Source organism: Triticum urartu, chromosome 6, assembly GCF_003073215.2.
Source record: "Triticum urartu cultivar G1812 chromosome 6, Tu2.1, whole genome shotgun sequence".
Classification (NCBI taxonomy): domain Eukaryota; kingdom Viridiplantae; phylum Streptophyta; class Magnoliopsida; order Poales; family Poaceae; genus Triticum; species Triticum urartu.
This window is the reverse complement of record NC_053027.1, coordinates 10241040-10265811: the sequence shown is the minus strand read 5'-3', so window position 1 is coordinate 10265811 and position 24772 is coordinate 10241040. Positions and strand designations below refer to the sequence as shown.

The 24772-nt window shown below is 43.3% G+C and overlaps 2 protein-coding genes across 2 annotated transcripts; both read right to left on the bottom strand.

The window, feature by feature from the left end:
* Nucleotides 1-1227: 1227 nt before the first annotated feature.
* On the bottom strand, nucleotides 1228-4784 carry LOC125515953 (probable LRR receptor-like serine/threonine-protein kinase At3g47570). The gene is made up of 2 exons (XM_048681431.1): nucleotides 1830-4784; nucleotides 1228-1699 (listed from the first exon to the last, which is right to left on the bottom strand). Exons 1-2 carry the CDS (start codon nucleotides 4756-4758, stop codon nucleotides 1323-1325), a joined length of 3306 nt encoding a protein of 1101 aa, XP_048537388.1. The 5' UTR covers nucleotides 4759-4784; the 3' UTR covers nucleotides 1228-1322.
* Nucleotides 4785-13455: 8671 nt separating this feature from the next.
* LOC125515827 lies at nucleotides 13456-15854 on the bottom strand. Its single transcript, XM_048681327.1, has 3 exons — nucleotides 15425-15854; nucleotides 15305-15347; nucleotides 13456-13983 (listed from the first exon to the last, which is right to left on the bottom strand). The coding sequence occupies exons 1-3, from the start codon at nucleotides 15680-15682 to the stop codon at nucleotides 13847-13849; spliced, it is 438 nt and encodes a 145-aa protein (XP_048537284.1). The 5' UTR covers nucleotides 15683-15854; the 3' UTR covers nucleotides 13456-13846.
* Nucleotides 15855-24772: the final 8918 nt, after the last annotated feature.

Here is a 24772-nt window from a genome sequence, read left to right as displayed (position 1 = left end):
ATCAAGGGTAACGCCTAGCTCGACGTGTGATGAGTTTTTATTTGTTGAACTATATAATTTGTATTGAACTATTTGTTGTTGCACTATTTTGTTAAATTATTTGATTTTCTGTGATAAACTATGTAATAAAAAAATTATTAGGTTGAGAATTCAACGCCGAACCACGTCGAATATGGGTCGTTTCTCGCCGATATCGGGCCATTTTTTAATTTATCTAGGCCATAAAGCGGCCGCGAATGGGCCGATATCGGTGACCGAGGGCGACGGCTGAATGCCCAATCACCCCAGCGCCGATTCTACCGCCGGCTCGCCTCCAGGCGGTGATTTTTATGCCTCCTGAAAGGGCTCTAAGACTTGTTGACTCATCTTGCACCAGCCTGACGACCAAACAACGCCGGGCGAAAGAAATGAGCAGGCAGTAAACAAATTATAAAAAAAGGCCTGCTCGCTCAATACAAAATTACAAATACAAACAAACACGACAAAAGAGAACCCAGAACAGGCCATTAGTACTCCTAACCAGGCCGCTACGCCTACGGCTGAGTACCTGACCGAGACTTCCCCTAAATCTCTAAATCTCAGTTAGCAACAACCCCGTTTCATTCAGGGAAAAGAACAAGTAATCATCGGTCACCATTTCAGTACCACATCCGTCGGCATTCTGGCGAGACTTGGGAGCTCTGCGGTGAACTCTGCTCCGGCGGCAGTCGAAAATAGCTTATCTTGTTTTTCCCCGAAAAGAAATAGCTAGCTTGTCTTCTGGGGTAACATTTTTGTTTGCCAAGCGTGGTTCATGGAGTCTTGACTTTCTGTAGGCACTTGAGCAGAGGAGATAGCACCTAGGAAGCGCACTCTTGTCATCTTTTGTGATGTACTATGATATTTTGTCAGGCTAAAGCTTCACTATTCGCTAATGACCTGCTTGAACAGCCTGGGGGAGTGATATGCTACAATATTCACTATGTCTCTCTCTCTCTCTCTCTCTCTCTCTCTCTCTCTCTCTCTCACTACAGATGGAACATGATTCGGTTGCCTACTACTAGTTGATTGTTATGAGAGTTTGGTTTTGTTCAGACATCTTTGGTGCCCAGTTAAATATGCACGTGCCTTTGGTCTTTGTTCAGATTTCAGAAAGGAACGAGAGAATGCTACTCTCACAGTCGGAGAGAAGAATACACGCAAGACGTATGATACACCCATTACAGCTTATCTCAGTCATTTGCCATCCCAAATGCTTTTGTGAGTGTTCTGAGTGCAGAAGTAGAATCAGACGCATCTATACATAGTTATAGATGAGACATAAGCAAGCACACTGATATCAATCATTGTGTTCCACAATGTGGTATGGTTGCTGTCAATTTGATGTACTCGGCTTTGATCTTCTTCAGCGTCACGACTACATCGCGCATCGCCATCCTTTGATCAGGCAAGTCGCTGGAGCAGTGCAATCCCAACTCGAAGACCGGCACAAGAAAACCATCATCCAAGCTGGAGCTAGAAATAGAAGAGCCGTGCAGTAGCTGGCCATCAACGACTTGGATGAGCTCAGAAGGAAATGCATGATGGACCCACTGCCTAAGGGTTAGTTGTGCACCGAACATAGCATCAGTGGGTCTCCTTCCAGTGAACACTTCAAGAAGCATAATTCCATAACTGAACACATCGCTCTTCCATGATGCTTTCCCAAGAGACCCGTATTCTGCTCAATAGAACATTAACAAAAATTGAACCAAAATTACTTGACCATATTGTTTAGGTCGAGACTAATCTATAAATGGTTTGCAAAGTGGTTGGTCAAACAAGATAACAAGGGCTAGCTAGTTAGGTACCTGGAGCCATGTATCCCACTGTTCCCGGCATGCTCGCACATGTCATAGAGTTGTCCTCTAGAATCAACCTTGCAATGCCAAAGTCTGCCACATGCGCTGTCATATCCTCGTCAAATAACACATTGCTAGGCTTCAAGTCACAGTGCAAGATAAGTTCATAATGCTCATGGTGCAAATACTCCATTGCCATCGAGACGTCGAGCATGATGCCTAGTCTCTCAAGGAACCCTAGGCGCCATGAACTCTGAGATCGGTGCAGGAGTGTCTCCAAGTTTCCATTCGGCATGTACTGGAGCACTAGCGCTCTGAAATCCAGATTTGAACATGTATTGAGTATCTTTATCAGGTTGCGGTGTCGCGCCATGCGAAGCACTCGACATTCAGCATCAAAACTTCGAATGGCCTGCTCCAGCTGCATGTCAAGAACTTTTATTGCAACCACCAAACCGGTACTCAATTGGCCCTTGAATACTTTTCCAAAGCTTCCGCAACCTAAAATGTTATCTTCGCTGAAACTATTGGTGGCACGAACGAGCTCATGATAGGAGACTATTTGATGGCCTGTGACATCAGTTGGATCGGCAGCAACCATGTCCTCTCCCTTCTTAAGTTTCTTTCTGAACCATATGTATAGGGAAATGACAATGACGCCAACAGCTAGTGTGAGCGTTGGGAGTAGAATTGGTAAGAAGTGCTTGTTACTTGAGCGAGGTATGTCAAGACATGGCGAAAACTGTAGGCGTGGAGCGCCACATAGCCCAACATTCCCAATCAAAGATTGCAACGTGAGGTTTGAGAAAACACCACCCTCGGGTATTTGGCCTTCTAGACTATTGAATGAGAGGTTCAAGATAGTCAAGTAGGTAAAATTGGCAAGGAACATGGGAATGGTACCAGAGAGGTTGTTAAATGAGAGGTCTAATGATGCTAAGCTTTTTAAATTTTCTAGTGGGCTTGGAATTAAGCCTTTGAAGAAGTTGTGTGATAGATTTAAGTCGATTAGCATGTTAAGTTGTCCGAGTGATTCCGGGATGCTTCCTATCAAGAAGTTGGAAGAAAGGTCCATTCGATATGTTTGTCTTAGATATGAAACATCGGCCGGCACTGCACCAGTGAAGGAATTATTTGAGAGATCTAGTATGAGAAGTTTATCTAGGTGGAAAAAGCACAAAGGTATCATTGAACTTAACTGGTTACTCGACAAGTCGATCTCTTCTAACAAACTAAGATTACCAAAGCTGCTTGGTATAGAGCCTGATAATTTGTTTGCACGGAAAGAAACTCGCTCTAGTCTCCTGAGCATGCCCATTTGTGTTGGTATAGGGCCTAACATGTTATTGTTGGAGAGATCAAGATATACAAGATTCTCCAACATCGCGGTAGATTCTGGGACTGGCTTGGTGAGTAGGTTGTCACTAAGATCAATCCGTACAAGGCTGCTTAGGTTTGAAATTTCTACTGGGAGTCCACCTATTAACTGGTTTTCAAATGCACTGAACTCATATAATCGTGAACTGAGGTTTCCCACAAGACTAGGCAGGACGCCTGTGAAAGAGTTAGCTCCTATTATAAGGACTTGGAGTCGTCTGCACTGGGAAAGAGTTGACAAGAAGTCTAGGTTCCCCTCTAAATGGTTACGTGCCAAAAGAAGCATGTTCAAAGCTCCATTTTTTCCAAGTGTTGTTGGTACTTGACCGGACAACCGATTATTATCCAATGTCAGAACAGACAATTTGGATAAGTTACCAAGGGAAGCCGGAATTTCACCTGTCAATTGATTGGATGAAATACCCAGAGTCGAGAGTTCCTGCATAAGAGACAATTCTTGTGGAATCTCCCCTGTTAGGTTGCCAGAGTCGAGTGCTAGCGTGGTAAGACCGGTGAGATTGCTAAGAGCAGTTGGGATCGAGCCCACAAGGTTATTAGAACCCAATCGAAGAATTTTCAGGTTTGGCAATTTGGCTACCCATGTCGGCACAACATCCACAAAAGAATTGCCAGCCAAAGAAATTCTTTCTAGGTACTGGCATGTTGCAAGCCCCGATGGAAACCGGCCAACAAAATTGTTGTTACCAAGGTCGATAACTTGCAGCATTGGGAGACTAAAACTTTGATTGGTCGAAAACATTCCAGTTAGTCTGTAGTTTCCTGCGATTGCAAGGACCTGCAACTTTGACATGTTGAACATGGCTTGTGGTACCACGCCAGAGAGTTGATTAACATGCAAGGCCAAGATCTCAAGCATGGATAGGGATGCAATAGAGTGTGGTATAGGACCTGAAAGGCTGTTATTTCCCAAATAGACTTCTCTCAAAGAGGGCGTGTTGTTGAACAAATGCGGTGGTATTTGGCCACTCAAGTCATTGACGGCCAGACTAATCATCGTGAGGTTGTGCATACGTTGCAGCATCTCAGGAGGGATCTGGCCAGAGAGTCTGTTGAAACCTAGGTGAAGGAAATCGAGTCGCGTGAGGTTGCCTAGGGAAGCTGGTATGGCATTTGAGAGGCTGTTGCCTCTAACGACGAGGTATCTAAGACGATGGAGCCTGCCAAGCTCTGCTGGAATGGAGCCCGTGAGGTTGGTGTTGGCGAGGTTGAGGACGGAGAGGAAAGAGAGATTACCGATGTGCGGCGACACTGATCCGTTGAGGGGCGTGTTCGGCAGCCATAGAGCGGTGACCCGCTGCCTGCGTCGGCCGCACGAGACGCCGGCCCAGCGGCAGAAGGACGTGCCGGTCGTCCAGTTGAGGGCCAGGACGCGGAGAGGATCGGAGAGCTGGGCTTTGAAGGCGAGCAGGGCGGCGAGGTCGGTGTCGCCGCCATTGCTGTTGGCCGGGGTGAGGGAAGACGAAGAAGATGAGACGGTGGAGAGTAGTAGTAGTACGAGGATGAAGAAGGGAGTGCGGATGAACCATGGTAGAGCGGCCATTGATATGAGCTGGGTGTGGACGTACTGTGGAGTGGACAGCGAGACTGATGAGTGGTGTGCATGGACATGGAGTGTAGCGAGCGACGGATTATATAGCATCGCATCGTGATTATTTCATCCCTGAATTTATGGAATCTTGACCCGACCGATCGACGCGGTTTTTCAAGTCAGTCAAGACGGACATATTGCAAGGACACGCCACCGACTCTGCAGCTGGACTTGTCCTTGGGCATGGCTGATCACGGGGGACACAAATTTGGTTAGGTGTGAACCGTCCTTGCTAGGTCGTCGCATGCTCTCGTCAAGGTCTCGCACCCTCGTCGTGGCAGTCATTCCAACACGCGGAACAACTGCAAAGTGTCAGTGGTTAGGGCAACTCTAACCGATTCTCTAAAAATAGTGGAGGATCCGACTGAGCAAAATCTTAGTGGAGTATTTTTATTTCACTAAGATTTGACCGGACCTATTCGATCCCTTATACATAATGGAGTACAATTCAAATTTGCATAATAACTCAACCTACTTTCAATTTAAACAGCCGAAATTGGTCACATTGTCTCGACAACCGAATGTAAACAACCGAAATTTAAATCATTGTCTTGACAGCCAAAATTTAAACTAAACTTAAACTTAAAACTACAACTAAACATAAACTAAAACTAAACTAATCTTCATCCTCATCCTTGCCATAGTAGAGATCGAGCCAATCTTGCCTCGACATGCCACCATCCATGGGGTCCGGGCCAGTGACGTCGTCGTCGGAGTCAGGGAAGATGCGCCGCCACTCCTCAGCGTCGAACTCCTTGACCTTGCCGTCACCGCCGCCTTGCTACTCGTCGTCAGAAATGATGATGACCTCGCTGTTGACCGCCCGTTCCGTGAAGATGGCCCGCTCCGCGGCTCGGGGTGCTTGCGGCGGAGCTTGGCCATGTACGCCTCGGCGGCGGCCTCCGCTGCGAGACGCTCCCTCGCCTCTCGGTCCTCCCGAGCCATTGCCGCATCCACCACCCCCCGTGGCAGCGGGACGAGGTGGGCGGGAGCCGTCCCCCACGGGAAGTTGAGGTGCGCCGTCACGCTGTGGAACCGGACCTGCCACGGGTAGTATTTCTACTCCTCTAATCGGTTATTGGGGATCGTTTGAAAATTCAACCTACAATTATAACAATTATAATGTCTCTTTAGCATGCCAATAATAAAAGAGAAGAGGATAAAAACATTTCTAGTTTATTTACAACAATATTATTTCAAAGTGCATTTCAGAGAGAAAAAGGAAAGCATGTAGGAAAACACAACAAATGTTTCCCCCACGGAAGAGATGCTACAATGAAACAATATTTGTGATATGGAAGCATTTTTTAGAAAAAACAAAGTCATGGTAGTTAGACTTTTGTGTTCGGCAAACTACCGTTTGATGCCCTTGGCAATTTTAAATTTTCATTTTGTTAACAAGCTGATGTCAATTGATAGCGAAGCATGCTTGCTTACAAAAAGTTTAGTTTCTGCATGGCTTTGCCGCTGAAGGATCAACCTAAACCACCACCAAACGAGACACAAGCTCCATCAGTGAAAGAAAACAAGTTGATCCAAGCCGTTAAATTTTCAGGACATCAGTGAAAGAAAAACCTAAAGCACACAGCTCCATCGATTGCCAAAGCTAGTATTACAATTTTTGAGGGATCACCCGCAAAAAAAGAAAAAATTGAGGGAAAAACAAAAATTACCAATTTGCTCAAAAAACAAAAACAAAAGAAAGCCGGGTACCATGTCTTGACATCTGGCCCAAGCCCAGGTGAGATTGCTGCAGCTGCATATATCCCACCTGGCTACTCCCGAAGACTCCGAAGCAATTAATTGACGAGTGCTACTTCGGGAGCCTTCCAATAATCATTTAGAAGTGGGTTGAGGACGCGTTTTCTCTTCATGAAAAAATGTTCTTCAAAATCTATCAACATGAGATCTAGTTTTGAAGATCTCGACACGAGGAATCCAACGGTGAAAACGGTTTAAGATTTGGACGCAAGGTTTAAAAGATAAAACATTTTGAATAAATGGATCTACGAGAAAAAGGAAAAACTCTCATGTTGCGACCTGGGGAGATGAAACTGATCTTTAAAATGAGTACTTCTCAATTAGTGATTTCACGAAGACTCGCCTAAAGCGAGGCGCTTGTGGAGCCGTCCCAACATGATGAGGGGTTGTGTGCCGTTTGTAAATAACAAAGGAAAGGGCACTTAATAAGGCGTCAAATAGGACTTGACAGCGGCTATACCTCGTTTTTTTAGTCAAGTTATATACCTCACTTCTAGGCATTTCCTCTCGATACAGGCATTGGCGCAAACGGGCGCACACCCCACCTCCTTTCATAAACAAAGGCACTAACCACTGCGAGTTCCTCAATACGTGTGACAACTTTCTTCGGTTCTCTTCTTATTCTGTCTTCAGTTTGCGGAACCTCGGTTTTGGGAAGCTACCAGCCGGGGTTTTTTGTTTTTGTTTTTTCGGGACAGCTTTTTGTGATGATTTTTTATTCCATTTTTCTTTCTCTTTAATTTCTTATTTTTTTCGAATGCATGAGCATTTTTTGCAAAAATGAATAATCTTTATAAAAGTTATGTGAATTGTATTACCAATTTTGATGAACTTTTTTCAAATTTCATAAAGATTTTATCAAAATTTTGAACTTTTTCTAATTCATAAACCCTTTTTGAAAGTCCGTGAACTTTTTTTCAAATTAATGATTTTTTTCTAATCAAATAAACATTTTTTTAATCAGTGAATATTTTTCAAGATAGATGAATTTATTTTCCAAATCGATCAACTATTTTTCGAATAAGGTGATTTTTTTCAGATTTGAGAATTTTATTCAAAATTTGGAACCCTTTGAATTCCTAAAACCCTTTCTGAAAATCCGTGAACTTTTTTCAAATCGAATGCACATTTTTTAAATTTGAGAACATTTTTTCAAAATTGATGATTTTTTTCCGAACCGATGAACTATTTTTCAAATAAACTGATTTTAATCAAATTCTATGAACTTTTTTTTCCTATTTTTATGAACTTTTTTCGGAATCGATGAACTTTTTTCAAATGCAATGAACATTTTTCATTTTTTATGGACTATTTCCAAATTTGATGAACTTTTTTTCAAATTGGATGGTTTCTTTCAAATCCGACCACCGAGATTTTTTCCCAAAAAGTTCCTGAACATTTTTCAAGATCGATAAAGTTTTTTTTAAAACTCATGAACTTTTTCCCAAATTAGTGTGCTTTTTTCAATTTCATGATTTTTATTTTAAAATTTGAACCTTTTCGAATTCGTGAACCCTTTTTGAAAATCTGTGAACTTTTTTCAAATTGATGAGTTTTTTTCAAATAGAATGAACATTGTTTAAAATCAGTGAACATTTTTTTCAAAATTGATGAGTTTTTCCAAACCGATGAACTATTTTTCAATTAAGGTGAACTTTTTTCAAATTCGATGAACCTATTTTTCAATTTGATGAAGTTTTTTCCAAATCGATGAACTTTTTTAAATTTTGATGGACTGTTTCCAAATTTGATGAACTTTTTCCAAATTCAATGGTTTTTTTTCAAATCCGACCACCGAGATTTTTTCTCAAAAAAGTTTGTAAACATTTGTCAAAATCGATGAACTTTTTCCCAAATTAGTGTGATTTTTTCAATTTCATGACTTTTTTCATTTTTGAACTTTTTTTAACACATGAGCGTTTGAGTAGTCATGCTTTTTATTTTAATATGCGAACTTTTTTAGAGAGCTGTAAACATTTTTTGTTATTAAAACACATTTTTCCAAAAATGTTTTAAAATAGTTCGAGTATCAAAGCGCCACTGTAAATGGACCAAGTGTGCAATAAAATGTGCTGTTACGGTGCTCTTAAAAGTTTCGCCCTGTAATTAGCTGCTAGTATTTAGTTGGTGCGGTGGTTAGCCATAATCGTACTTTATTAATCGCGGAGCGCTACTTTTTGTGTTATTTTTTGGCGCTGCCAGCAAGCGAGCGAACGACGTTTTGCTGGGCCGGCCCAAGTAGGACCACCTTCGAGCGCCAGTAATCAAAACCGGCGCTTCTAGCGAGGCTCAGCAAGACGAGAGCAACAAATTAACGAGCGCTTCTTTGAGAGCCTCGCAACGATCAGCGTCACTTAGTATGCTCTCAGCCATTCACCACGTGTCGCGTTCTAGACACTTTCTTTGGATTTTGCTTTTTTTCCGCACGTTTTGGGCCTTTTAAACGGTTTTTTTTTTACATTTTGGTTTTTCACCGGTCTTCCTTAGTTTTTCGATAAAAAATAATTTTAAAAAAATTACGTAAAAAGGCGTTTTTCCCTTTCGCGAGAGTCACGACATTGTCTCTCAGAAACGAAAAAAAACGCATTTTCTGTTTTTTTCGCAAGAGTCACGGTTTTGCTTTCGCGAGAGACACAGTTTTACTTTCGTGAGAGTCATGGCCGTGCCTCTCGAAAAATGGAAAAAACACGTTTTTTATTTTTTTTTCTTTCGCGAGAATCACAATTTTGCTTCCGCGAGAGACACAGTTGTGCTTTAGCGAGAGTCACGGCCATGCCTCTCGAAAACAAAAAAAATGTATTTTCTGTTTTTTTTCTTTCACGAGAGTCATGGTTTTACTTCCGCGAGAGTCATGGTCGTGCCTCTCGGAAACGAAAAATAAATATGTTTTTTGTTTTATTTTTCTTGTGCGAGAGTCACGGTTTTGCTTCCGCGAAATGCACGATTGTGCTTTCACGAAAGTCACGGTCGTGCCTCATCGAAAAGGAAAAAACAGTTTTTCTCTTCTTTTCTTTTCCTTCTGCAGAGTCACGGTTTTACTTCTGCGAGAGGCACGGTTGTGATTTCGTGAGAGGCACGAACGTGACTCTTTTGGAAAGAGAAAAAACCCGTGGTCCTGATTCAGTTTTTTCGTACGGTTTTTTTCTAAAAAAAAATTGTCAAAATCTACCAACATGGGATTTAGTTTTAAAGATCTCAACGCGAGGAATACAACGATGAAAGCGGTTCGAGATTTGGACGCACGGTTCAAAAGAGAAAACGTTTTGAATAAATGAATCTACGAAAAAAGGAAAAACTCACATATTGCGACAAATGGCGCACATGCAGCGCGTCACTTGTCACAACCTGGAAGGTTGGGTGATCTTTGCAACGAGTACTTTCATTAACTTTTTTTTTGAGAAACACGAGTACTCTCAATAACTAGTGATTTCGCACCAAACTCACGGGAAACGAGGCGCTAGCTGGGCCAGCCCAACATGACGAGGAGGTGTGCGCCATTTGTGATGAGGTAAAAGGGCGCTTAAGGGCCGAATTCCACTTGACATCTGCTATACCTCGCTTCTAACGAGTCCCAGGGAAGACTTGCCTGAAGCGAGGCGCCAGCCAGCCCAGGCGCAGGGAGCCCACAACCTAGTTTCTTTTTTCATTTTTTCACTTTTTTCATTTTCATTTATACTCTAAAATATTCTAAATATATAAAAAAATATTTATATAATTTTTTTCTAAATGTTACCAAGCATTTAAAATATGTTAAATGTGTGCAGAGAAAATGATTCTCATGTATACAAAAAAACAATGTGTGTGAAAAAAGTTGATCATGTATTTGAAAAACATTAACCCAATAATTTCACAAAAATTAACAATTATTTGAAAAAATGTTAAATTTGTATATAAAAAAATGACCATGTATTAAAAAATGTTAATCAAGCATTTGAAAAAAAATGTCAAATGTGTATAGAAAAAAAGTTTGACCATCTATTAAAAAATGTTGATCTGGATTTGAAAAATGTTACTCGAGCATTTGAAAAAATGTTAAATGTATATATAAAAAATGTTAACCATATACTAAAAAAATGTAGATATAGTATTTAAAAATATTAAATGTGTATAGAAAAAATGTTGACCATGTATTAAAAATGTTAATCTTGTATTTGAAAAATGTTAAACGTGTATTAGAAATTGTATTAGATATATGCCAAAACTGTGTATAGAAAAACAGTGAAAACCCAAGAGAAAACAAAAGGAAACCGATGAAAAACGAGAAAGAGAAACAAAACCAAAGCAAAATGAAAAAAAAAGAATGAAAATAAAAAAAGGCAGTGAAAACCGAGAAAAAAAGGAAAGAAAAACAAGAAAAGAAAAATCCAGTAAATCGAAATAAAGAAGCAAAGGAATATCGATGAAAAAACAAGAAAAACAAAAGCAAAAAAAAAACAGTGGAGACCCGGCTGTTTTCCTTCAAGTTGGACGCGCCGTTCTAATTTAACACAAACCAGACTGTGACTTAGTGGCTAGTAACGTTGCGAAGCACCCAGAAGGTCTTGGGTTGAATCCTTGTGCTCCCGCAAAAAAAAATCCTTGGGTGCTTGGGTAAGAGTCCTACCGTCTTCCTACAAACGAGATATAGCCTTTTCATCCGCTCCGTCTCCCCGAGCGAGTCGATCCCCAAATCCAAGAGAATGTCGGTGAGGAAATTGTTCCCCTTCTATGTGAAAATGTTGTGGTATGGCCGGCCGGCCAGGGCACTGGCGTGCCCAAGGACGTCGGCCGTCGACACTGAAGATGGGGGAGAATAACGGTGCGCACATCGGAGGCTGTGGCGCCATCATAAAATCCCTCGGTGGTGGAGTCTCGATGCGGGAGCAGGAGGAGGACGTCACCGACCACTGTAGTAAAGTTTATAGACATGTGTCTCAGCAGGTTCATCACCAAGTAGAGTAAGAGTAGAATGTATAGGATACAGTAGGGCAGAGAGTATAGATACCGTAGGGTTAGGGTATAGTGGTAGGGGTACAGGGGCGCGGGAATAAGGGGGGGGGGGAGGGGGTGGGGGGTATGCATGCCCGGGCGGATAGCCGGTCGGCGGGGGCAATAGGGGGGGAGCTATGCTTGTCAAGAAAATTGCCTTAAAGTGTGGTTCAAAAATTCCCTAAGAAGGAGAATTATATAAAAGAAATAAAAAATTCCTTGCTCTCTTAGGGAAAATCTTTTTTGGGTCTTTTTTCTCTGTCGATTTGTATACAACTCTCATTTGACTCGTTCTCCTTGGATAGACGAGAAATTAGAACTAAAACCTCTCCCAATTAGAAGAGCCTGGGTTCGCTGAGAGCCATTGACCCATGTTTTGTGCCATGTTAAAATCACACTATGCAAATTGATTTATGCCCCTGTTCCATAGCTTAAAAGATTTGAACGAAAAGCAAAAAAAATAGAAGAATTGAACTTCTTATTGAATTATAACATGGATTATGCACCGGCTAGGAGAACCATGACGACAACTCGCCAGATGTCCAGCTATGTTTGTTTGCAGCAAAAAAAAAAAATCACAGCTATGCTACATCTTTTAAATAAAAAAATGGTGTGCGAGATTTTCAGGCTGTAGAATAATAAAAAGAAGTACTTTACACAAAAAAAACATGCAGGTAGCAGTTCATGCCTGCAAGTCATATAGTCTGCAGCTTTTTTTTTTGAGCTGTCTGCAGCTTATTAGTTCCAGATAGAATCGATACTTGCAGTGCTTTATAACATTCCGAAGCTATTATTCCGGTGAAAAAAAAATGTGCTGCAACCTTCGAGTTATGAAATATTTTGAAGTTGCATAGTTGCACCGTGTGGGTATTGGTAGATGTTGCATCTTAATTTGTAATTCTAAACAGTTTTCTCCATAGGAAATGTTCGTGGAGTAAGCATTATGTTCAAATGAAAGCATTATGCCTCTTTGGTTCATTGCTCAAATCAGAACCATGTATGTCTTCTGGATGAGGAAAATTAATTTGTCGCTCGAATTCCTTATCATACACATTTTCCATTTTCCTCTTTCAAATGAAAGGCCGATAGGAGGACGAATGACTCGGTGGGTGATGAGGCCACACCCAGTGCCTATTAAGGAGGGCATAGATAAGATAGTGCAATGTTCAGTTGAGGAAATTGAGAAGAAGTCAAGCCTGCTTAAGGGTGGTGGGAATATCAAAAGGTGAGAGACGCTACATAGCGAAGGAAGGGATTGACTGTAAACCACTTGGCCATTCTATTTCAGCTATCGCTGCTATATCTGCTCGAAACGGCGACTCTGCGCTAACTCATCTCCCCCATTCGCGCAGATTGATAAAGGATGTATCTCAGGGTGCGAGGGACTCACTCGGGCGCAGCGCAAGACTGCTGGAGCAAGTCGAGTCGCTGGTGATAAGAAGTTGGATGCTGTTTACTGAGCAAGGTTCAGAGTTGTATATGATTCAGGTATTCGACTGAATTCAGTTAGATCAACGTTTTCCAGGGTCAGAGTGATGAGTTCTTTGCCAAAGCTCACATGAATTGTATAAAGTGTCTATATTTAGTTTTATGGGCAATGTCTGGTTATGATAAACCAAGCAAATGGTCTGCAACAAAGATGGGCTTTTACAGCCAGAAGAAACACTCGTGGATCACTCCAGGTAATCGTCACTCTGCAGTGCATGAAGAAACAGGTAGTAGATGCTAATTGCTTCCCTGTCCCAGAGTATTAACAGGACAAGAATCCTTGTCCAAAAAGGAACAAAAAACCATAGCAAGAATAAACTTTTATCAGTTTGTCTAATTCACATCTAGATGTTTTTTAAGGATGTCACATCTATCTCCCACAAGTGACGTAGCAACAAGGAACAAAAAAAAAGTTGGGACAAAAAAACAACAGATCACAAACATAGTGGACATCAGGTTAACTATGTCACATCTAGATGTGTCCTAGACAGATCCAACTTTTATTACATGAGATCCACCCAACCAAACTAATGTCAAGGCAACACACTTGTTTCTGATGGAAATGCAGCATTGCAAAAATGTAAAAAAATAAAAAAAACAAATGTTTTGGGCGCTACATCATCTTTAGCTTCAACAAGAAAGCGTGGCGTGAATGACAATCCGGGGTCACACAAAAACCCTTTCAACTATGCCTAAAACCCTGGAAAGCATGGAAACTACGAAAGAGTGGAGATGGCACATCAACCAACCATCTGAACAGTTCAACGCTACACTTCTACAGGAGCAAGTTTTGCCACCTTCAAATGTTCTAGCCTGTAATGAATTAAGCAGTGGAGGTGGCAGCAGCTGGCGTCTCTGCTGCGGGGATATCCTGCACCGTCTTCTGTGACGTCTTTATGTACTTCCACCCACGCTTGTTCACTCCGCTGAGTTTTATTGGAGCGTCAGCAACTTGCACACCTGCAAGAGAAACATAGATCAGCTAAAGTGAGGAATCCCTCACCCGGTGAAAATAATCCTGACATCAATTACTTATTTCAGCTATGCCATGTTCTATGTGTGTGGCAAGTTTCTACATGGTTTGGGAACATGTTAAGTTATATGTGTGTGGCAGGTTTCTACATGTGCAAACAGCAACATGAAAACATGATTAAAGGGCAGTTAATAACACCTATCTATCTGGTCTTGACATATATGAAAAGGAAAAGAGAATAGCTTGGGTAACCGGGGCAGCAATCAACTGAATATTTTGGCACAGCACTGAACATGAGCCAGAGCAAACTTTTTTTTTTTTTTTGCTTTTGGAGGCAATATCATCTGCCTGTCTAATTCAAAGAAGAAGTCGGTGTAGAATCTTCCATGTTAATGAAAGAGAGGCAGATACAACATGAAGTTTCATATTAATCAGAATTTATATAATATCTAAGCTAGTGGAGGAATCATATTATCCCTGTAACATTAACACGATAGTGGTCAGTTACTTCTCAGGAATGATTTGTTAGCGATGTTGAAAATCATACCGACTGTATTTCATGCATCCATTTAAACCTGGTTAAACTGTCACGCGTACGTTTTTGTGTTGTCGGGTATCTTCATAAAGTTGCTACTTGGTAAGACATTAGCCCCAGGAAATGTACCATACACTACAGTCTACACTCTACAGTATGCACAGCTAGGAATTGTCAGTCACATTGCATATCCACATCAAGTATTTGAGCGAGGAAATCTATTGTTACCTTGCCTAAAGCGCTAAACTCACTGCACTGTATACATATCAAACTAACTAGTCAAGACAGCTACAAACCACTATGAAAATGTTGTCTGAAATCAGAATGATCAGATACTAGTGCACACAACTGCACAGATTGATGACCAGCATAAGTAGTCTTCCATCCAGGGGCCAAACTACCATTCCACCTGCGACCTTGTCGAATCTCTCACACCCGACCAAACTACCAATTAACGGGCATCATTCATTCAAGAGCATCACAGCGGCATCGATCTTCAAATCGCGCATCGCCTTACTAATCGCTCAGGGGGATATTAAACTATTGACACCGGCGACATCAGATACCAGTGCACACAACTGCAGAGATTGATGCCCCGGGGTCAAACTACCATTTCACCGGGGACCTTGTCGAATCTCTCACACTCGACCAAACTACCAATTAGCGGGCATCATTCAGTCAAGAACAGCACAGCGACATCGATCTTCAAGCTGCGCATCGCCTTACTAATCAATCAGGGGCAAGATTAAGCAGGGGAGAGAGCAGAGACTCACCGGCCTTGTGCCGAATCCCCCACGCCTTCCCGTGGCGGCCATCCTACATGGATCACAACAAAGTTAGGGAGATGGATACAAACATACAAGAGATTAATTTCGAGCGAGAAGGATGATGACCTTGTAGAGGTTGATCTTGGTGATCTGGTAGGAGACGTCGCGCCAGGTGGTCTTGGCGACCTTGTAGCCGACGCCCCAGTCCGGCAGGAACTGCACCACGTCGAACAGGTTCTTCTTCTTGTTCCTCTTCGCCTTGGCCGCCGCCTCTCCCTCGGCCGCGGCCGGCGCCGCGGCGCTGGTGCTCAGGGCCCTGGGGACCGTCGGCGGCGCGAGCCCGAGGGACCGCCGCAGAAGCGCGCCCGCCGCCCTCTGCGCCATGGCTTCCGGTGGCCGGAGTGGCCTCGGGAAGTCGCGGGTGGAGCGTGGACGGGAGGGGGGCGGCGGCGGCGGCGGCCGGCGGGGCTGGCTAGGGTTTCGCGCGGAGCTTGCCGGAGGGGAGAATGCCGTCGGGTGGGCTGGCTGGCTTCGGTTGATCTGGGCCGCTCGGTGCACTCTGGTTTGCAGTTCTAAAAGAAATAGAACAGTCCCAATTTTGAAACAATTTTGACTTTGAATAATTTTTACTAAATCCTTGCATAAATAATGCTCCCTCCGATCAAAAGTAAGTGCTGTGGTTTTACTTTGAATTTGAGTTTATTAAATTTTTGAATAAACCTTTGAGTTCAAATTCGGCTTGAGTTTATTTAGAGTAAAAATAAATTTAGAAATTATTCTAATATGTCTTATATTACTTTACAGAGCGAGTAAATTTTAAGAGTAACTGTCATTTCAGTTTTTCTAATGAGCATTATTTTCTTTCGGAATGGCACAAATACAATTGAGTTCACATTCAATTTGAGTTTATTTAAGAATAATAGCTATTTGAGTTCAAATACAATTTGAATTTGTTTTAATACATCTTATATTAACTTACAAAGGGATTAAATTTTAAGAGTGGCAGTCATTTCAGTTTTCCTAATGAATTTTTCACAATGACACAAATACAATTGAGATAAAAGAAAACAACAATTGACTGCACAAAATACCATTGGGAATAGTAATCAATAAATTAAGGGTGGGGCTACATGTCGACCGGCGGAGCTAGTCTAAGAGCCGTCCGATCTGACGCAATTCTTGGCCAAGCGTCGTCGTCACTTTTGCAACAGAAGTCGTGTTGGGAGAATCCTTTTGCAGCACAAGTCTCATTTCAGAAACATTTGAAACAAATGTTATTTTGCATATATTTTTCTGCAACAAAGCTCTTGTTGCAAAGCTTTTTGCAGCAGATGTCTTGTTGTAGAAAGTCATCGTGTTGCATTGCTTGCAGTCATGGCCTTGAGCAGGAGCTCGGTCTAGTTGGGGAAGGAAGGAGGGGTGTTGCCTATGCAATGATGATCATGGTGGAGGCAATGCGGCACGCGACTAGAGCGGGATAGCTAGGTGACGACGGCCATGGACACTAGTTACGAGCAGACACATGGACATGGGGAGAGGCGACTTCGTCTGCATGCCTTCCGGTGTCCTATTCGGCGTGCTGCCGGCGTTGAGCAGCAATGGTGACGGTCGAAGCAGCGCATGGAGGTGTCGGCTTGTCCGGGAGCTCGGGAGAGCACGGGACGCGACCACTCACGAGGGAATCCAGATTTAGATCCCACAACACATCACTTGTTGCGGTGGGGGAGATTGCAACAACTGCTCACTCGCAAAATCTAGTCTAGGTAAAAAAGTTGCTCATGAGCCATTTGATTAAAATCTGATCCGACGGCCACTGAGCCAGCAGACGTACGCGTCGTTCTGAGTGATTTGAATCAATTTTCGTAAATTATTCTAGCTTTGCTCAATTGTCTTACTGATGACCCACAAGTATAGGGGATCTATCATAATCCTTTCGATAAGTAAGAGTGTCGAACCCAACAAAGAGCAGAAGGAAATAATAAGCGGTTTCCAGCAAAGTATTCTCTGCAAGTACTGAAATAAGTGGTAACAGATAGTTTTGTGATAGAATAATTTGTAACGAGCAACAAGTAACAAAAGTAAATAAAGTGCAGCAAGGTGGCCCAATCCTTTTTGTAGCAAAGGACAAGGCTGGACAAACTCTTATATAGAAAAAAGCGCTCCCGAGGACACATGGGAATATCGTCAAGCTAGTTTTCATCACGTTCATATGATTCGCGTTCGATACTTTGATAATTTGATATGTGGGTGGACCGGTGCTTGGGTGCTGTTCTTACTTGAACAAGCATCCCACTTACGATTAACCTCTATTGCAAGCATCCGCAACTACAACAAAAGTATTAAGGTAAACCTAACCATAGCATGAAACATATGGATCCAAATCAGCCCCTTACGAAGCAACGCACACTACTAGGGAAAAGCCTATACACAGAATTTTACCAGTAGCGTTGTACAAAATCAAGCACTGCTGCTACTTAGTAGCAGCGCGCGTAAATAAACCGCGCTACTGCTATGACTTTAGCAGTAGCGCGTACTAGCGAAAAGCGTTGCTGCTACGTTTGAACTGGGCGCACATGGCTAGCCCAACCTAGCAGTAGCGCGTATAATGGCCCAGCGCTACTGCTAATCGCTATAGTTGCAGCGTGTATTCCAGAACGCGCTGTAGCTAACGTAGCAGCAGCGCCCTTTCTGGAACGCGCTACTGGTACTTCTGACTTAACCACGCGGTTCGTCCTTCCCCACGGCCACTTCATCCCCCAAATCAACTCCACTCTCGCCGCCGCCGTCGCCCCTCGGCCGCCGCGCGCTCTCCCCACGCCGCCCCCGACTCCAGATTCAACGCCGGCCCCGCCCCCGACCTCAACGCCGTCCGGGACGCCGCCCCCGACCCCGACCTCAACGCTGCCCCGGACGCCGCCCCCGCCCCCCGACCTCAACGCCGCCCCGGAGCCCCGACCACGACCTCGACGCCGCCTGCCCCTCCCTCGTCGCAGGCACCCGAGGTGAGCACGCCTGCTCCTCCCTCTCCCCTACCTCTGCCTAGGGTTTCTACCTCCATCAAATTAGTTAGGGTGGAAACGAATCGGATGCGGATGCGGCTCGAATGAGTTAGGGTTCATGTAAGGGTGGAAACGAATCAAATTTCTAAGATGAATCATAAAACGAGTAAAATTTGACCACTTATTTCACTTTATAGTTGGAACTAGTTAGTAAGAACTAGTTAGTAAGAACTAGGTACTAATTAGGTACTAGAATATTTTTATTTATAGTAAGTTTATTTTTAGTAAGAACTAGTTGAATTAATAGAACTAGTTAGTAAGAACTTGTTGCTATTTTTTTAGTTAAAGCAATTTTCCCGCATCGACGTGGACGATGCCTATCCCGCATCCTCGTCGTCGAGTCGGCGGAGGACGACACCTGCTTGACCAGATGGGCCATGTCCGGGACTGGGCTCTGCCGGGGTGGTACTGGGAGGCGCTACCTACCGGGGGGCGCAGGTTGGTGAGGAGCCAGCCTGTCGTTGACCCGAACCTTCTTTGGTGGCGGTCGCGTGGGCCAGTGACGATCCAGAGGCTCGAGGACTCCGCGGAGGTGGTGCGCCACCGTGTCAGTGAGGAGGACGCGCACGTCCGTCGCTACTTGTTTGCGTTGGAGCACAGGTTCTCCAATACCTGGCAGGTTCTCCAGGGATCTCATTGGAGCTATGATCCCGTGATGGTTCCTTCTCTGTGGGTGTCCACCGCCCGCGCCGATACCCGTCGTGTGCTAGGGTTTTAGTTGTACTAGTGATGTTATATGTATGACACTATTCGGGATGTATTAGTGATAATATTCGATGATGTACGGACGCATGAGATGATTTACTTTTGCTTATTGAATGCATGCTAATTTGAGTCTTATAAGATATTTTGAAATGTATATCTTGTGTTGCTCAATATCCAAGTGGCCGGTCATGTTTGCAGGTTACACCTCCGAGTGGCCTATGTTTTGCCGGAGTGTTGATTCATTTCCGTTCCGGCAAATTTCAGGCGCTCAATATATCCTATTTTAGCAAAGGTCATGCCGGATTTTTCCGTGAATCTTCCTAGATGATGATAGGCGGTTCAGCATCAAGCTAGACGAGAACTTCGAAGTGGATACAGTAAGTCACAACGACAAGTCTTTTTTCGTAATTAAGCATGACATATGCTTCATTTGCTTCAACTTATATTTTTTCTACTATTCTACTAGCGTATCCCCTGCCATGCAAGAGTTTTTGTATTGGAGAAGATAGGTTTCAGTCATACTATGGAGGTAAAGAAAGTTTATTTGAAGACCAAGCATGGTTATATTTTCCACGCAAAATTATACAATTCAGACGACTACACCTATTTTGGATGCAAAACATGGTGAGCACTATGCAAGACTTATGCATTTCAGCCTGATATGGTTATCACCTTTGATATTCGTCCGGAAGATGATATTGAAGGTAATACCGACATCTGGGTCGATGTGCAGACGCCTCCAGTTACACCAAAATGTAAGTTTCTCAACCATATTTATGTCTTTGATATTGTTTATTCAAAAATAGTTGACAACTAATTTGTATTGTCAGCTTATTTCGGTGCAAGCAAACATGTCTAGCGCTTGGTAGACAGGACCTACTACTGTCCCGGGGCTGAACTAAACTGCGAGGAGCTAAGTCATTATGTTTCATGGCTTGAGGATCTTGATACTGTCAAGACAAATTTTCTTCCTGGACTTAGAAATCTTAGTACTGAAAACGTGCGACCAATAGTGTTCGTCATGAACTACGGTCACATCTATTTAGGAAGGATGGTAAGATTTTTACTATTTGTCCTCAGTGCATCTTTTCCATACATTATTTGTGAAGCTAAACTTCATTGCTAAGTATGTGACCATACGATGTTTTTCAACAGGGACTCCCGATGAATGTTGTGCCTTATGGGATCGAGACTAAAGGTACCATGAGTATTATTAGCTTACGGCCAAGATATCCTACATGTTACTTTAGTGCATTCAAGATCAGCGATGAATGCTTAATAGTGCAAGACTGAACCAGATATGTGATGGGGGAGCGCAGACAAGTACTAGGGGGCAGCAAACAGATGTGCTACCCAAAATTAGGAGACAGGTTCATCTGCATGCTCCAACTTGATTAAGGAGGAGAGCTACACATGTTTTATGTTGTTTTACCTAAGAGAGAGCAGCAGGAGTGATTAGCTAGAAATGAGTTTGAGGATGATGATGTGCTACACTATTACTATGATGATAAAATAGCTAGTGTTGGTGGTAATGACTGATGATTATTATTAGCTAGTGTTAGTGGTGATTAAATAAATATTGTTGGTGCTAATGATTATGATGATGATTAAATAGCTTGTGCTGGTGGATTAGATTCAAGTGGAGGCAACATGTGGTGCACATCGAAAGTACTACTAGTCCAAACTATATCAAGTTTGAATTAGTAATATACTTTTGACATGCACCACATATTGCCTCCACTTGAACCTAATCCACCTTCATTTGACACACTGTTATGGACATAATGATGTAAAACCTCATACCTGGTATTGTACCAATATTTGTACGATGGCGCATAAATACACTAAAAATAAAAAATAAAAAAAATACTAGTAGCGACGGAAAGAAAACACGCTGCCAGTAGTTACATTAGCAGCAGCGTGGGAGTGAACAAACGCTGCAGCTATTTGTCCTAGCAGTAGCGTGTGCGGCACGCGTTACTGCTAAGCAATAGCTGTAGCGCCTTATTAGTAGTGCGCCTACCCGCGCTACTAGTGAGCACAAAACCAGCGCTACTGCTAGGGTTTTCCCTAGTAGTGGCATAAATTAGGATTTAAGCTTCTGTCACTCTAGCAACCCATCATCTACTTATTACTTCCCAATGCCTTCCTCTAGGCCCAAATAATGGTGAAGTGTTATGTAGTCGACATTCACATAAGACCACTAGAGGCTAGACAACATACATATCATCAAAATATCGGACGAATACCAAATTCACATGACTACTAATAGCAAGACTTCTTCCATGTCCTCAGGAACAAACGTAACTACTCACAAAGCATATTCATGTTCATAATCAGAGGGGTATTAATATGCATATAGGATCTGGACATATGATCTTCCACCAAATAAACCAACTAACATCAACTACAAGGAGTAATTAACACTACTAGCAACCTATTACCAATCCCGGACTTGGAGACAAGAATTGGATACAAGAGATGAACTAGGGTTTTGAGAGGAGACGGTGCCGGTGAAGATGTTGATGGAGATTGCCCTCTCCCGATGAGAGGAGCGTTGGTGATGACGATGGCGATGATTTCCCCCTCTCGGAGGGAAGTTTCCCCGGCAGAACAGCTCTGCCGGAGCCCTAGATTGGATCCGCCAAGGTTCCGCCTCGTGGCGGCGGAGTTTCGTCCAAGAAAATGGCTTATGATTTTTTCCTCATTGAAAGACTCCATATAGCAGAAGATGGCCATTGGAGAGCCACCAGGGGGGCCCACGAGGTAGGGGGCGCCCCCACCCTCGTGGGCAGGGTGTGGCCCCCCTGGTGAACTTCTCGCGCTCAGTATTTTTTATATATTCTGAAAACGTTTTCTGTGAAGTTTCAGGAGTTTTGGAGCTGTGCAGAATATGTCTCTAATATTTGCTCCTTTTCCAGCCCAGAATCCCAGCTGTCGGCATTCTCCCTCTTTATGTAAACCTTATAAAATAAGAGAGAATAGGCATAAGTATTGTGAAATAATGTGTAATAACAGCCCATAATGCAATAAATATCGATATAAAAGCAGGATGCAGAATGAACGTATCACTTACCAAGTGAAAGTTCTTTTACCTTTTCGACAAAGGGGATATGTTAATATCGCGCATATATCAATTACACTCAGTCTTTGTACCAATAAGATGTCCAAAGACATCAAGGATACACACAAGCAAACAAGAGAATAGAAAGAATAGAAGGATACACACAACTAACAAGCCCCCGCCATGGTGATCAATCACTAGCATCAACTGAAGGAAATATGCCCTAGAGGCAATAATAAAGTTATTATTTATTTCCTTATATCATGATAAATGTTTATTATTCATGCTAGAATTGTATTAACCGGAAACATAATACATGTGTGAATACATAGACAAACGGATTGTCACTAGTATGCCTCTACTTGACTAGCTCGTTAATCAAAGATGGTTATGTTTCCTAACCATGAACAAAGAGTTGTTATTTGATTAACGGGATCACATCATTAGGTGAATGATCTGATTGACATGACCCATTCCATTAGCTTAGCACCCGATCGTTTAGTATGTTGCTATTGCTTTCTTCATGACTTATACATGTTCCTATGACTATGAGATTATGCAACTCCCGTTTGCCGGAGGAACACTTTGTGTGCTACCAAACGTCACAACGTAAATGGGTGATTATAAAGGTACTCTACAAGTGTCTCCAAAGGTACATGTTGGGTTGGCGTATTTCGAGATTAGGATTTGTCACTCCGATTGTCGGAGAGGTATCTCTGGGCCCTCTCGGTAATGCACATCACATAAGCCTTGCAAGCATTGCAACTAATGAGTTAGTTGTGAGATGATGTATTACGGAACGAGTAAAGAGACTTGCCGGTTACGAGATTGAATAAGGTATTGAGATACCGACGATCGAATCTCGGGCAAGTAACATACCGATGATAAAGGGAACAACATATGTTGTTATGCGGTCTGACCGATAAAGATCTTCGTAGAATATGTAGGAGCCAATATGAGCATCCAGGTTCCGCTATTGGTTATTGACCGGAGACGTGTCTCGGTCATGTCTACATTGTTCTCGAACCCGTAGGGTCCGCACGCTTAAGGTTTCGATGACAGTTATATTATGAGTTTATGAGTTTTGATGTACCGAAGTTAGTTCGGAGTCCTGGATGTGATCACGGACATGACGAGGAGTCTCGAAATGGTCGAGACATAAAGATTGATATATTGGACGGCTATATTCGGACACCGGAAGTGTTCCGGGTGATTTCGGAGAAAACCGGAGAGCCAGAGGGGTTACCGGAACCCCCCGGGAGAAGTAATGGGCCATATGGCCTTAGTGGAGAGAGAGAGGGGCAGCCCAAAGGTGGGCCGCCGCGCCTCCTCCCCCCTGGTCCGAATTGGACTAGGAGAGGGGGGGGGCGCCCCCCTTTCCTTCTCCCTCCCCACTTCTTTCCCCCTCCTAGTAGGAGTCCTACTCCTACTAGGAGAAGGACTCCTCCTTGGCGCGCCATAGGGGCCGGCCGGCCTCCTCCCCTTGATCCTTTATATACGGGGGCAGGGGGCACCCCTAGACACACAAGTTGATCCACGTGATCATATTCTTAGCCGTGTGCGGTGCCCCCTTCCACCATAATCCTCGATAATATTGTAGCGGTGCTTAGGCGAAGCCCTGCGACGATAGTACATCAAGATCGTCACCACGCCGTCGTGCTGACGGAACTCTTCCCCGACACTTTGCTGGACCGGAGTCCGGGGATCGTCATCGAGCTGAACGTGTGCTAAAACTCGGAGGTGCCGTAGTTTCGGTGCTTGATCGGTCGGGCCGTGAAGACGTACGACTACATCAACCGCGTTGTGCTAACGCTTCCGCTGTCGGTCTACAAGGGTACGTAGATCACACTCTCCCCTCTCGTTGCTATGCATCACCATGATCTTGCGTGTGCGTAGGAAATTTTTGAAATTACTACGTTCCCCAACAGTGGTATCAGAGCCAGGTTTTATATGTTGATGTTATATGCACGAGTAGAACACAAGTAAGTTGTGGGCGATATAAGTCATACTGCTTACCAGCATGTCATACTTTGGTTCGGCGGTATTGTTGGACGAAGCGGCCCGGACCGACATTACGCGTACGCTTACGCGAGACCGGTTCTCCCGACGTGCTTTGCACATAGGTGGCTTGCGGGTGACAGTTTCTCCAACTTTAGTTGAACCGAGTGTGGCTACGCCCGGTCCTTGCGAAGGTTAAAACAACACCAACTTGACAAACTATTATTGTGGTTTTGATGTGTAGGTAAGATTGGTTCTTGCTTAAGCCTTTAGCAGCCACGTAAAACTTGCAACAACAAAGTAGAGGACGTCTAACTTGTTTTTGCAGGGCATGTTGTGATGTGATATGGTCAAGACATGATGCTAAATTTTATTGTATGAGATGATCATGTTTTGTAACCGAGTTATCGGCAACTGGCAGGAGCCATATGGTTGTCGCTTTATTGTATGCAATGCAATCGCGCTGTAATGCTTTACTTTATCACTAAGCGGTAGCGATAGTCGTGGAAGCATAAGATTGGCGAGACGACAACGATGCTACGATGGAGATCAATGTGTCGCGCCGGTGACGATGGTGATCACGACGGTGCTTCGAAGATGGAGATCACAAGCACAAGATGATGATGGCCATATCATATCACTTATATT